Consider the following 13,130-nt stretch of genomic DNA (forward strand, 5'->3'; position numbering starts at 1 on the left):
CAGAGTTCAAACCCTGGGTAGCACCAACTGCAGTTATGGCCCCTGCTGAAGTTTCCCCTTCACCATGGGAACTAGTGTGGCATACTGGAGCTAGAGTGTTGAACTAGGACCTAGGAGAACTAGGTTCAAATCCCCACTCAGCCACACAGTTCATTCGGATGACCCCCACTCCCACCCCCCAGAACTTAATGTATGTCGCAGGGAGGCCATGCTTACCTCTCTGAGCTCCTTGGAGAAGAGGCGAGATCAACATGTAATAAATACGTCTGCAGCAGCTAGCATCATTCAGTAATACCTAATACACATACCCAACTGGGGCATTTCACCATACGTGACCTTTATTGGAGACATTTGGGGGTCATTTATTAGACAGTAGTAACATCACACCATTCTCTTCCAATTTAAACCCTTATAAATCTGTAGCAAAAGTGCACTTTTACTCTATAGTATATATCTTTCAATATTCTCTCTCTCTCTCTTTTTCTTTCTCTCTCTAGTCAGGTACTTTATTTGTAAAAACGTTATCGCCAAATATAGAAAATACACGTTTAATATTCTCCTATGTTAGCTTTGTCATATTTGCTGCATACTGTGCACACACCTTATGCTGGTTGGTCTTTTTTCTTCCTTCCTAGGCCTACCCGTGACAGATGTCTGTTAGCGACCCAGCACTAGATCTTTAGGAGAGGATTTCTAGCCAAGAGAAACTTCACTTGTAATGTGTTCTTTAACCACCAGTTGTCAACAAGTATCTTGTTAAGAGATCACAACCTTTGAAGAAAAGATTACTTTTGCATATTAATCGCTATGAATTAGCCGTTGGATCAGTTTGCTTTCTGAAGTAGCCGAGGTGTGAATGCTGAACCTTTGACTCCAGTTCTGAAGACAGACAGTAGTTTTGTTGCTAACGAACGCCATTGGGGACATGAGGGGAGTCAGCAAGGTAACAGACAGAGCCATTGTGTAAAAAAAAAAAAATTTAAAAATGGAGTTATAATGTTTGCACCACGACAGTGTTTTGGTAACAATAAGTCTCTTAGCAGAGCACGTGTTACAGAATTGCATCAAGTCAGTCTGCCTGCCTTGTCTGCACACAATATGTGGAGGGCTGCTTTTGGGGGTGAGCAAAGACCACGATAGTGTGATAAACAAGACAGGACGCGGTTGTCCTTGCCCACTGCTGTGTTCCAGGACGGAGCTCCATGTCTGCTCCAACGCCCACAGGGAGCTCCTGCATCCGTTTGCCATTCTATGGAGACAGCTGATATGCACTCCAATGTACCCCTCCATTTAAACAAACCAGGACGCCATTCTGGGTGGAGGCAGCTATGTGTACATCCCACTGACACCCCTACATCAGAAACAAGTCGCTGGATCACATATTTCAAGCAGGGGAGGTGAGGACAGACACGGAAAAAGAAAATTTCAAAAGAGTGGAGCAGTACTCGCAGAGTCCTCTCAATTGCAGGTATTCTCTTGAGTCATCCTTGGGGTTACGACAGACAGAGCAGGAAATGTAGCTGAAATTCGTTCTTCACAGGAGTGCTTCTGGGGAAGCCACAGCAGACTGGGAAGTGGGCAACAGTGAGATAGGGGCAGAGGAGAGAAAGTACTGCTACTCAGAGCATCGGTACGTGTTACTCTGATGGATTTCTCTCTCTTATCCCCGTCCTCCATGGTTTCCAAGACCATACTGATGACAATACTTAGCCCTCACACTTAGTGTTACTTAGTGTGCTATTTAGCAGGTAGATCCAGCCATCACATTGCTTTTTGTCCCCTAGTTGACTATACAATGAAACAAACATGGAACAGATCTTGTTTCAGTCAAGGGCACTTTTGGCTTGTGTAAGAGCGCCATGACACACACAGTCACTTCAGCTTTTGCGATGCGACCTCAAACCCTTTCCTCTACTTCTTCGCTCCCCTGAATTCTACAATATTGTAGCTTGAGTTCAAGCCTTTAAAGTAAACAAAAAAGTTTATTATGAAGCTTATAAAATTACTTCTTCCACAGAGAACTGGGGAAAGAAAGTCAAAATGGAAAAAAATGAATAATCTCCGCTGAAATCAAGGCGACACCGTTGGGGGTATTTGCAATGCTGCAGAAGCAACAACTGTTTCTCCTTTTTCCAGACGTCACACAAGAAGCTGTGATATTGGCAGTACAACTTAACCTCGCAGGGTCAATCCTGACATCATGAGCCACCAACACAGATCCTAAGACACGTCTTCCACAGATCCTAAGACACATCTTTAGCCAACACAGAATACTGAAATCATTCTGCTAAAATACAGAAAAACAGTAAGAAGAGGAACTCAGGTTGAGCCACAGGCCCTCACTGAATGGTGAACGGATTCTACAATGCTACTTTTAAAAACCCTTCCTTGGTTCTCACACATCTAAGCAGCCAGATTTCAAGTAGAGGTAACATAGATTTTGGAAGATAGCACGTATAAAATAGCCCAGAAATAAAACCAGAGTGAACCCCCTTCTCGCTACTGGCAGCGGTCCTCCTTGAGGAAACGGTGCAGCTGATCTCCTGTTGATCTCTCATGGCGAGGAATTCATTGTGTTAGCACGAAAATGTCCTGCCCAGGCGCAGCCTTGATCCCTTTGTGGTGCACACGTCGGATGCTCTGAATGAGTTGTTTTAGTCCCTTGACTGGTAGAAGAGGATATATCCAGATTCTGAGTTTTTGGAAATGTCTGATGTTAACCCATAGAATTCTTCAATGGCTTGAGCATCAATTTTCTGCAACGCAAGACAACCACCAGGTTAGAAGCAGCCGAGGTTAGGAGGTTAGCAACACTGCTATTGTGAGCCACTCTGAGCAGGAGTGTACTGGAGGGGCGGGGTATCAATATTTTAAATAAATAAATTGCTGGTTTCTGCTCCCTTGGCACACCTGGGCCCCCTTAACACAGGCAGCAGTCCGTAAACAGCCTGGCCCGGCCTGTTGCCCATTTTGCTTTAACCATTCTGATGGCATCAGCCTGCCTGCCGCATTCGACTGGCACATAGCAAACTTTGTAACTTCACTCTCTGACCAAGCTAGCTTGCAGGATCCTCCAAACTGGGGGGCGGGGGGGGGGGTGGAACCATAATCATGCAAGAGAAAAAGGTAGCTTGCTACTGACACAGGGATGTTCTGAACTATGATGGAATATCTGACAATAGTTGACTGGAAGCCGTAAGCGGCTCACTGGCACTAGTGGATGGGTCAACTGGCCGGCTTCTCAACCTTATTTAGGACACCGTTCAGTTTTGCTCCACATCTCACTACAAATTCTGAGCTGGATGTTGCATCAAGCCAAAAGTTGGGTATTCCCAGAAGTCAGTATGAAACTGTTTGTAGAACATGCGGGACTAAGCAGAAGCCATTAACCAAATGCCACAGTGTGATTTCTCTGTTTACTTCCATTGCCGCTCTCCACTGATGTACACTTTCAAACGTCTGCCTTTCTCAAATAACTGTCATTTAAAGAACTGTCATTTTTCCTGCCTCCGAGAGAACCTGATCTCTGTAAAGCAGAATTTGTCCCTGTTTTCCATTTCCTTGAATCACCGCTCTTAAGAACCATTAGCCAGGCTGCAAACCTGGGCTGTGCACAATTACTTTTCGCAATCTAACTCAGCCGCCTCCACTTTGCTGATATGGGCAAAGTTATGAGTATCCACAAGGGAAAGACACGTCAGTCTCGGGGAAACAATCTACCTCATTTGGCTTGCCTACTCATCATTAGCAGCGAGAACAGAGCAGGGAACGACATGGTACTTTCAGGCAAGTTGTGTCTTCAGAGGCATGCAACGGAGCAACCTAAGATCAGCACTGACTCAGAGGAAGAATAAAAAAGCATCAAGGCTCTGGCCAACTGGATTGCAATGCTTGGAGGCCAGGGAGGTTGCTCCAACTAAAGAGCCAGCACAGTCTCCAAGGTGGGGCAATAAATGGGATCACCTTTGCTTACTGTTGATGTTCACACTGCACAAACTGTGGTTCAAGCCCATTTCAGGAGTGGGGTCTGGGAGCTTTAAGAAAGAGGAGAGCAGGTCCTTACCTGCTCTCCGTTGCCCCATCCAACTTCCTGCTGGGGTGGCACACATCCCTAGAAGCCCAGTGCGGCATCAGCATGCATATGGCGTCTGCGCATGTGTGGGTGCCATTTGCATGGTCAGCATGGTGTTGCTGACCATGCAAGTGGCAGCTCTATCTGATGAATGGCCAGCCTGCAAGCAGCAGGGAGGAGAGAAGAGCCACCTAAGCTACTGTCAGGAAGCAGAGGTAGCTGTGCCTCCTTTGGTGCCCCCAGGCTTGTGAGGACGAACCACTACCGAGTACAACCCATCTGGGTTGAGGTCATGACTCGGCTCACCATGAAGACCAGTGTTCCCTCTAACAGGGATTCCCAGTTGTTGACTACAGTTCCCAGAATTCCCAGCTGCAATGCCTTTTGCTTGGGGGTTATGGGAGTTGTAGTCAACAACATCTGGGAATCCCTGAGAGGGGACACTGATGAGGACTACTGACCTAAGCAAGCGATACTGTGCAGAGAAAGGAGGAGATGATGATGATGATGAATTCGATTTTTAAACCGCCCTTCCAAAAATGGCCCAGGGTGGTTTACACAAGAGAAATAATAAATAAACAAGATGGATCCCTGTCCCCAAAGGGCTCACAATCTAAAAAAGAAACATAAGATAGACGCCAGCAACAGTCACTGGAGGTACTATGCTGGGGGTGGAAAGGGCCAGTTACTCTCCCCCTGCTAAATAAAGAGAGTCACCATGTTAAAAGGTGCCTCTTTGCCAAGTTAGCAGGGTTTAGATCCAAGACAGCTATTGAGAGTTTTCACCAGAGCCCCCAAAGTCTGGAGCAAGCGATACACTTACCTCTACAATGTCGTCGTCAAATAGCAACCAAAACCCGTGACTCTTCACAATGGTGATATAGTGTCCACGGTTTGGACCGCTACAATACAGAGAAAGTGCAACATGTTAAACTGATTTCTGTAGCCTTACCTATCCGGAAGTCGCTCCAGTATTTTATATTCTGCATTTCAACCCATCAGCCCCCAACGTAGCCCACAACAGTTTTAGACAACATAAAAGTTGAAAAAATAATAATACCTGGACCAGAAAGAGAATCATTCTGTACAATGCAGTTTTATTCCATTAAAATTGGTTCCCTTTTGCGGTTTTAAAACTGGCAACCCTTTAAAGTCACCACTGAAAAAGCCAGATTATTTTACACAGTAAATACTTTCAGGCATGCAGAGTTTCACCACATGGTGGCACCAGCATTATAGAAACCTTTTAAATCATCTGGTGCTTTCCCATTTGGGCAGCTTTACTGTGGCAGGAAGTGCCTAAAGTTATGCCGTTTTGAGCACTACACAAAAATGCTACTTTTTTTTAGAAAGCAGGTAATGTTCAGTAACTGCAAACCGTCAGAAGCAAAGCTGAATAAATGCCTTTGACTATATGAATGGCACCGTCCTCTCAGAATATATAGATGGGATATGTTCATGAATGTTTGAATGCATGAGTTCATCTTGTTTGCACAACTGAAAGGGTACTAGACATTCAACACCTACAACCGGAGCATAAAAAGGGGCTTCAGACATCCCTGACACCAGGCCTGTAGGAAACTCTGAAAAGCCTTTCTTCAGTGGCCTTTGGCCACTGAAGCTGGGGATGATGGGAGCTGTTGTCCAATCCCGTCTGGGGACCCGAGTTTGAAAAACCCTGGCTTTAAGTAGGGGGAGACAAACCAGTCCGTGGAGCCCAAGTCTAGGAAGATCTACGGCCACGGCAGTTCTCCATGTTCAGAAATGGAGCCCCTCCAAGTGCCAGATGCCCAGGACAGCTCCTATTTTCATGTCCAGCTTGCCAGGGGCATCCACAGAGGTTGCTCTGGGAAAGGCTGGACAACAGCAGCTCCTTGGTCTGATCCAGCAGGGCCTCTACCACACATTCTTATGCTGTCCAGGCAACACAGGATAGTGTGGTAGAGTATCTGCCTCCCATGCAGAAGGGCCCAGGTTCACTCCCTGCAGCGTGGAAAGTCTCCTGCCTGGAGCCCTGGAGAGCCACTGCCAGTCTGTGTAGACAAGATGGAGTGAGAGGGACCAAGGGTCTGGCTCTGAATAAGGCAGCTTCCTGTGCTCCTCGGACGACCGGCCAGACAAGGTATCTCTTGTGAGAAATTCCAAGCTTACCTGCCACAGTGGACAACCACAGCCACAAGATCATACATTCTGTCAGGGTTTGTAGCATCTCCTGAAGTGTTAAAGAGTCGAAGCTCCAAGGGGAAAACTACCCGATAGGAGAGTTTGGTATATCGATGCAGCTGGTCCATGTATTTGAACCGTTTCAAGTGCAGAGCAAGGATCATGGGTAGCTTTTTCACTCGCATCCTGGGCCCACAAAAATATAAGCGAGAGCGCACAAAATTCACATCAGAAAAATATCTCAACGCCAGAAGAACTTCAAGACGGCAGACAAAAAGATACAAATATGACAAATATTTATACACTGCTTTTCAACAAAAGCCCCCAAAGAAGTTTAGACAGACAGACAGAAATAAGCAAGCAAGCAGTTGTTGAGGAAAACTGGTGTTTTAAAAGCAGAGCTGTGCAATTAGCACATTCTTTCTGCATTTCCGGAATCCTGGCAGACAGAAAGCCCCGAACGTCATCGATCATCCCTAGCAAAAATGAGAGGAAGTCTGTAACCAGAACAAAGCAACTCTTTACGAGCACCCTGGTGGCGCAGAAGCGAGACTGTCGGACTGAGAACTCAAGTCTCCCTGATCAACCCCCTACGGCGCCACGAAACTCAACAGGCCACCAGCCACACTACCACCCAGCTTGGCCGGTCTCACAGGGCTGTGGGCAAACATAAAAAAGTGGAGGGGACAGAGAAAGAGGCAAGCCACCTTGGGCTCCTCGGATGAGTGGGAGAAAACAGGCGCCCTCCACCTTCCGCTCACCTCTTTTGTGCTTCCTGTTTGCTGCGGCATTGCTCACAGTAGTATTTGTATTCACTACACAGAGTCTCCGTGTTACTGAAGCCCCTGTGAAAGCGGAGCATGAAGGAGGTTAGCATGTTCAGGCTTGCCGCCACTGACCAGGTTCCTCACACCCTTGCCTAGGCACCAGTGTTCCCTCCAACAGAGATTCCCAGATGATGTTGACTACAACTCCCATAACCCCCAAGGCTGTTGCAGCTGGGAATGCTGGGAGTTGTAGTCAACCACATCTGGGAATCCCTGTTAGAGGGGACACTAGACGGAACCAGCGCTGTGGCAGTCCCAGTTTCGCACAAGGAAACTGCCCCCCCCCCGCCATGGGTCCTCTTCTCTCTTTCCTTCCCGCATTGTTGGAGTGAGTGCAGACTGCAAGCTCCTTGAGACAGACACAGAGTTCGTTCTCATGATCAAAACCAGGGTAGGAGGAGACTGCAGCCAGGGTAAGAGAGGTAGGCGGGCTCCAGTTAGTGGTCATGTGTTTGCAAAGATCAAGGCCGGAGGAGGGTGAGTGATGACTGTGTGGGAACCGGGAGCTGGCTAGGATGGGCAGGGCCAACCCACATCCAATCCCCAGCGTTTTCTCAGGGGCGGACAAAAACCTGCCCTGCCCAGTTCCTGCCTCCCTCCCACACAGTCACTCTCCTCCTACCTTGACGTCTGGGTTTACACGGCCACCGAATGGAAGCAGCCCCTGTTCCCCCACCTGGTTCAGGGTCATGCAAACAAGCTTAAAAAAAACAACACAAAACCTTAACCAACTCACTGAGCGTGTGACACAAGCACCACCCGTGTTTAAGGGGCCAGCGCTTCCGCGCAATGGAGCCTCCCTCCACAATCCATTCCGCTCTGCCTTGCGCACACAATGCACTCCCGAGCTGGTTCATTTTGCAGAGGTTACCTCAAACAGTGTGTAATTGATGTATTTTGTTCCACATCAACCGACAGGTCCAGAAAGTCCTCGTCTTTGCTACTAACCTTGAAGGAAGAAAGGAAGGGAGGGAGGGAGGGAGGGAGGGAGAGTCACACCAAGGGCAAAACATCATCTGGCTTTTCAAAGAGAAGCAGAATGATGGGGACGTGGAGTGGAGGAAGAGAGCATGTGTGAGAGGGCATGTCTCAGACTTTGTTTCTTCTAGAAAAACCTTTGGTTTTCCCCCCACCAACTGCAGTCGGGTGCAAAATGGCAGCTCGGGGCAGAGTCTACCGTCATCTGCTGAACCCCTGCACGTACCAATCCAAACTTGAGTTACTACAGATTGGAGAGTCTAACACAAAATGTGCCAGTGTGTTGTAGTGGTTAGAGTGTTGGACCAGGACTGGGCAGACAAGAGTTCAAATCCCTGGGGCTCACTGGGTGACTCCGGGCTTCTCTCTCAGCCTAACCCACCTCACAGCTGTTGTGAGGATAAACATAAAACAATGTACTCTGGGTTTCTCAGAGGAAGGGCGGGATATAAATGTAAAAAAAAAGATACACAAAAATGGCTCCAACTGGCCAGCAGAACTGCACAAAGAGCTGGAGAAAGGCAACCAATTAATATATCTGTTTTTACAGGAAAGGACCCCTGAAGCTGAAAGCCAGCCATACAAGATGAATATCTGTACACCACTTTTCAACAGAAGTTCCCAAAACTATAAATAAATAAAATGGCTCCCTGTCCCAAAGGGCTCAGAATCTAAAAAAAGACAGACAGACAGACCAGCAGCAGCCACTGGAGGGATGCTGTGCTGGGGGTGGATAGGGCCAGTTGCTCTCCCCGTGCTCAATAAAGAGATTCACCACTATAAAAAGGTGCCTCTAAGCACAGTTAGCAGCCATGGTGTCTCTGTTGCTATTGTGAAACCATTCGCCATCAAAAACCCTCGCCAATCTACTGCAGGTCACCCAGAAGTCTAGCAATAGACCCCGATTGGCCTTCTGCACATCCCTGCTGCAGATAACAGGTCCAAGATGGGAAAGCTTCCTCAAACAATTCCAATGGCCGAAAAATTCCCCAGAAGCCCCACTTGGCTGACACTATGCCTTAATGTAGCATCATTCACAGGGGATTGGGGGCGGAGACGGCCAGCTGCCAGAGAGCGCTCTACGGAGCCACTGATGCTGTCAGCAGTGGTGAAAAAAGGGGACGGGGTGGGGTCAGGTTCCTTAAGACAACAACCCGCAATAAGCCGTCCCCAGTATTGTGAAATCACTTCTAGTTTGGGTCCTGCCCCCACCCTCCCACCATGAGGGACCAAAAACACTCCAGTTAGAATTCATGGCACAAATTCTTAAAACAGTTGTCATGTTTTTGCATATTCCAGAATTAAGGGAGAAAGACTATAGAAAGGAAGAACCATGAAGAGAAGAGTGCAGGGCTTTTTTTTTTTTTAACCACAACGTACAGCTTCACAGTTAAGGCATCGGGTCTCATTGGTGAGCGTCCCCTGGAAGATCTCGTGGACCCACGTCTGGTCGGCCTTCTCCCCTTCGTCACTCTCGAGGCTTCCGTTCTGGAGCTTCCCGTTCTGCTTCTCTTGCTTCTTCTCTTCTTGCAGCAGGTCAGCAATTGTGTTCAGTAGGTAGTTCAGGAATTCATGCGCGTCCTGCTGCATGTAATTGTCAAAGAGTTCTAGAAGAGATCAGAGGCAAATCGGAAGAGAATCAAGGCATCATTAGGCTCATGTGCTGGGAACATCTGCCTTGTTTTTAAGACTCTGGCAGGGAGAGGCCTCTGCCAGCCAGGCCAAGAGGCACCTTTGGAAGTGGTGATTCTTTTATATTTAGTAGGGGGAGAGCATTGTCCCTAGCCAGTCCCAGCACAGCATCCTTCCAGTGGCTGGTGGTGGTGTCTCCTTTGTGTTTCTTTTTAGGTTGTGAGCCCTTTTGCTATGCAAACCAAACTTCTTTGTTGAGAGGTGGTAAGTAGAGGCAATGATGGGTGGGGCTAACAAAATGAGATTGAATCCGGGGAAGACCGAGGCACCGCTGGTCAGGAGGAGGGCTAATCAGGATGAGGAAATTCTACTGGTTCTAGATGGGGTTGCACTCCCCCTGAAGGAGCAAGTGCGCAACTTGGGGGGTACTGCTGGACTCAGCTCTGCTTTTGGAAGCTCAGGTGGAGGCAGTGGCCAGGGGTGCCTTTGCACGGCTTTGGCTAGTGTGCCAGCTGCGTCCCTTTCTCGAGAAAGCAGATCTGGCCACTGTTACCCACACCCTTAGTCATGTCATGGCTAGATTACTGTACCACACTCTACGGGGGGCTGCTGTTGAAGAGTATTCGGAAACTGCAGCTAGTGCAAAATGTGGCAGCTAGGATGTTATCTGGGACCATATTACACCCATTTTGAAAGAGCTACATTGGCTGCCAATATTTATTATTTATTTATTCAAAATATTTCTATACCACCCAAAACTTGCATCTCTGGGCGGTTTACAATTAAGATCATTTAAAACATTAAATCAATTAAAATTATTTAAAAGATTTAAAGTATTTAAAACCCAGTATTGAAATTATTTAAAACTGAAAATCTAATTAAAAGCCTGGGTGAACAAGTGTGTCTTCAATGCCTTTTAAAAAGTTGCCAGAGATGGGGAGGCTCTTCTTTCAACAGGGAGCGCATTCCAAAGTCCAGGGGCTGCAACGGAGAAGGCCAATTCTCGAGTAGCTGCCAGATGAGTTAGTGGCAGCCACAGGCGAACCTCTCCAGATGATCTTAGCAGGCAGTGGGGCTCATGGCGAAGAAGAGATTCTCTTAAATACCCAGGGCTTAATATGTTTCCAGGTCCAATTCAAGGTGCTGGTTTTGACCTTTAAAGCACTTAACCCTTTGGGCCCTGGATACCCAAGGGACCACCTGCTCCTCCCAAGAGTTTCTGCCCGCTCAACAAGGTCAACGGTGAGGTGGCGGCCTGCTCCATGTGCCGACAATGAGGGAGGCTCACCTTCTGTGCACGCGGGACAGGGCCTTCTCAGTCATTGCCCCCGGACTTTGGAATGCTCTCCCAGTGAGTCTCCGCTTCCTAGTCTCCATCACAGTTTTTAGAAAGCTAGTAAAATCTTGGCTTTTTCATGAGTGTTTTGTAGCTATTGCTTTGTGTCTTGTGGTTATATTGTACATTTTTTAAAAAAAACAACCCTTTTAATTAGATTTATATTTTTATATTCAAATGTAATTTCTATTGTGCAGTTTTGAAGGAGGTGGGGGGAGGTGGGAAGAAGATTGTAGGGTCTTTTCTAAATCTATTGGTATATTTGCATACCACCTTTCAGACTAAGGCCTCTCAAAGCCAGTGACATACAATTTAAAAAAAAAATCAAAATGATCGGGTTCTTGGCTGCTTCGGCGGCCGCTGCTGGTTCTAAGGGCTGCAGCAGGCTTGGCAGAAACGCCCCCCAAGAAATTCGGAAGCTCAAAGAGGCTTGCTTACCATTTTCCTTCCTCAGTCGAGAAATAAATTTCTTGGGGGGGATGACCCCAACCTTCTTCTTCTGCGTGGCAATGCTGTTGAAGAGGTCCGAGAGGCACGTCAGGAGGCTCTCCTTCTTGCGAGGCTGGACCTTGTAGGCCAACACCTTTTCCCGAAACGGACGACAAAAATAAAGTGCCTGCAGGACTGAGTTGCAGTAGCAAGTGTTGCCAAACTGGTGAAGAGAAAGCAGGAGGAGGGGGAAAGCACATGTGAGCACGCCATTCACACTCCAAACAACAAACAACTGAAAACCAAAATATTTGCGCTATGTCAAAATGTGGAAGAGAGTGGGAGTGATCCAGTTACACAGAGAGGAACTGCAGCCTGATGGTCGAGCACCCGCTTTGCATGTTAGAAGTCCTAGGTTCAATCTGTGGCCTCTGGGGTAATGCTGGAAAGACACCCCCGCCCCCCCGGCCTGGAACTCAGGACTGCTGCCGCCAATCAGGGTAGACAATACTGAGCTGGATGGTCTGACTCAGCAAGAGGCAGTTTTATTGGTTCAACGGGATGCATCTATAGCTCAATGGCAGAACAGATGCTTCATATGCAGAAGGTTCCAGGTGCAATCCCCAGTATCTCCCGGGGTTCTAGGTGCAATCAGCCCGGCAAGGCTGAGAAAGAGACCCTGCCAGTCTGAGTAAACATGCTTAGGTAGACGGACCAATGATCTGACTTTATATAAGGCAGCTTGGTATGAAAAAGCTCACTGATTAAGAATCAAGATTCAGAAGGAAACTTACTTAATAGAACAATCTCAAAAATGGCTCAAAATGGTTTCATTAAGAAACAGTGTTTCCTGCGTTGATCTTTAAATTGTGAAGCTAGCTACCTTATGAACAATCTGGAACTTAAAAAAAAAAAAAAATCTAGCAAAGCTTGGCAGAGATTCTGCCAAGACAACCCTCCCCAACCACAACCCCCTTCTAATGCGATTTGGCAAACAGATGCCCCAAACCTATTGCTGTTCCATCAGCCAACACCCCCGCAAATTAAGCGGGGGAAAGGGAGAGCATCCTCCTTGGTGCCACTCCGTGCAATGCTCTTGCCAGGGGTGAAGCCTGGTAAGCACCAAGCTGGTGAGGAGAGCAAAGGCTGCGGCTGCTGACAGACAGAGGCGACACTGAGATGCCCACGGGCGCAAGAGCGGCATGGTGCTCCAAGGAACCCAGCACGACCAGGGTTTCCCTCTGGGTCAGCTGGTACAAAGCAAGATTGGGGAGAGGTGGGCGGGGAGCAAAGTGGGCTTGCCTGCATGCAGTGGAGGGGCGCCTTGGGGGGGCCAAGTATACATCCATCTCATCTTTCCTGTTTACAAGGACATGCTGGCAACGAGCCCGGCGCAGAGACCGCTAGACGCAGATGCTTTGCATCTGTCGTATCTGAAGGCGGTGTCATTTCAGAGGAAAGGACGACTGATGGGATGCAGCATCTGGAGGGGACGTGTCCCGGATTGCCTGATGCTCCGGCTGCTGAACAACGGTGTGTGTCTTCTAAGGGCGCGGGCCAGTTGCTTGCATTTTGTTTCTGCTTTTCCATCTACATTTGGACAAGTTCATTTTTACAACTGGGCACAACTGACTCCACTGCTTCATTGTTTCAATCTCTTCCTCTCACCCTGGCCTTACCCCACAAGAGCACT

At 47.8% G+C, this 13,130-nt stretch overlaps 1 protein-coding gene across 2 annotated transcripts in view; it reads right to left on the reverse strand.

The window, feature by feature from the left end:
- Nucleotides 1-316: 316 nt before the first annotated feature.
- The window catches only part of LOC128335664 (ubiquitin carboxyl-terminal hydrolase 12-like), a 30,937-nt gene continuing 18,123 nt past the window's right edge, over nt 317-13,130 (reverse strand). Inside the window, exons 3-9 of one of the 2 annotated variants that reach the window (XM_053274295.1) lie at nt 11,447-11,660; nt 9,421-9,647; nt 7,934-8,010; nt 6,997-7,080; nt 6,224-6,421; nt 4,896-4,974; nt 317-2,756 (exon numbers count right to left, since the gene is read on the reverse strand). In XM_053274295.1, coding sequence (XP_053130270.1) covers nt 2,655-2,756; nt 4,896-4,974; nt 6,224-6,421; nt 6,997-7,080; nt 7,934-8,010; nt 9,421-9,647; nt 11,447-11,660 — 981 coding nt within the window. In that variant the 3' untranslated portion in view covers nt 317-2,654. The remainder of the gene's footprint in view (nt 2,757-4,895; nt 4,975-6,223; nt 6,422-6,996; nt 7,081-7,933; nt 8,011-9,420; nt 9,648-11,446; nt 11,661-13,130) is intronic. The other variant, XM_053274296.1, reaches the window with a different exon arrangement.

Source organism: Hemicordylus capensis, chromosome 11 (genome assembly GCF_027244095.1).
Source record: "Hemicordylus capensis ecotype Gifberg chromosome 11, rHemCap1.1.pri, whole genome shotgun sequence".
NCBI lineage: Eukaryota > Metazoa > Chordata > Lepidosauria > Squamata > Cordylidae > Hemicordylus > Hemicordylus capensis.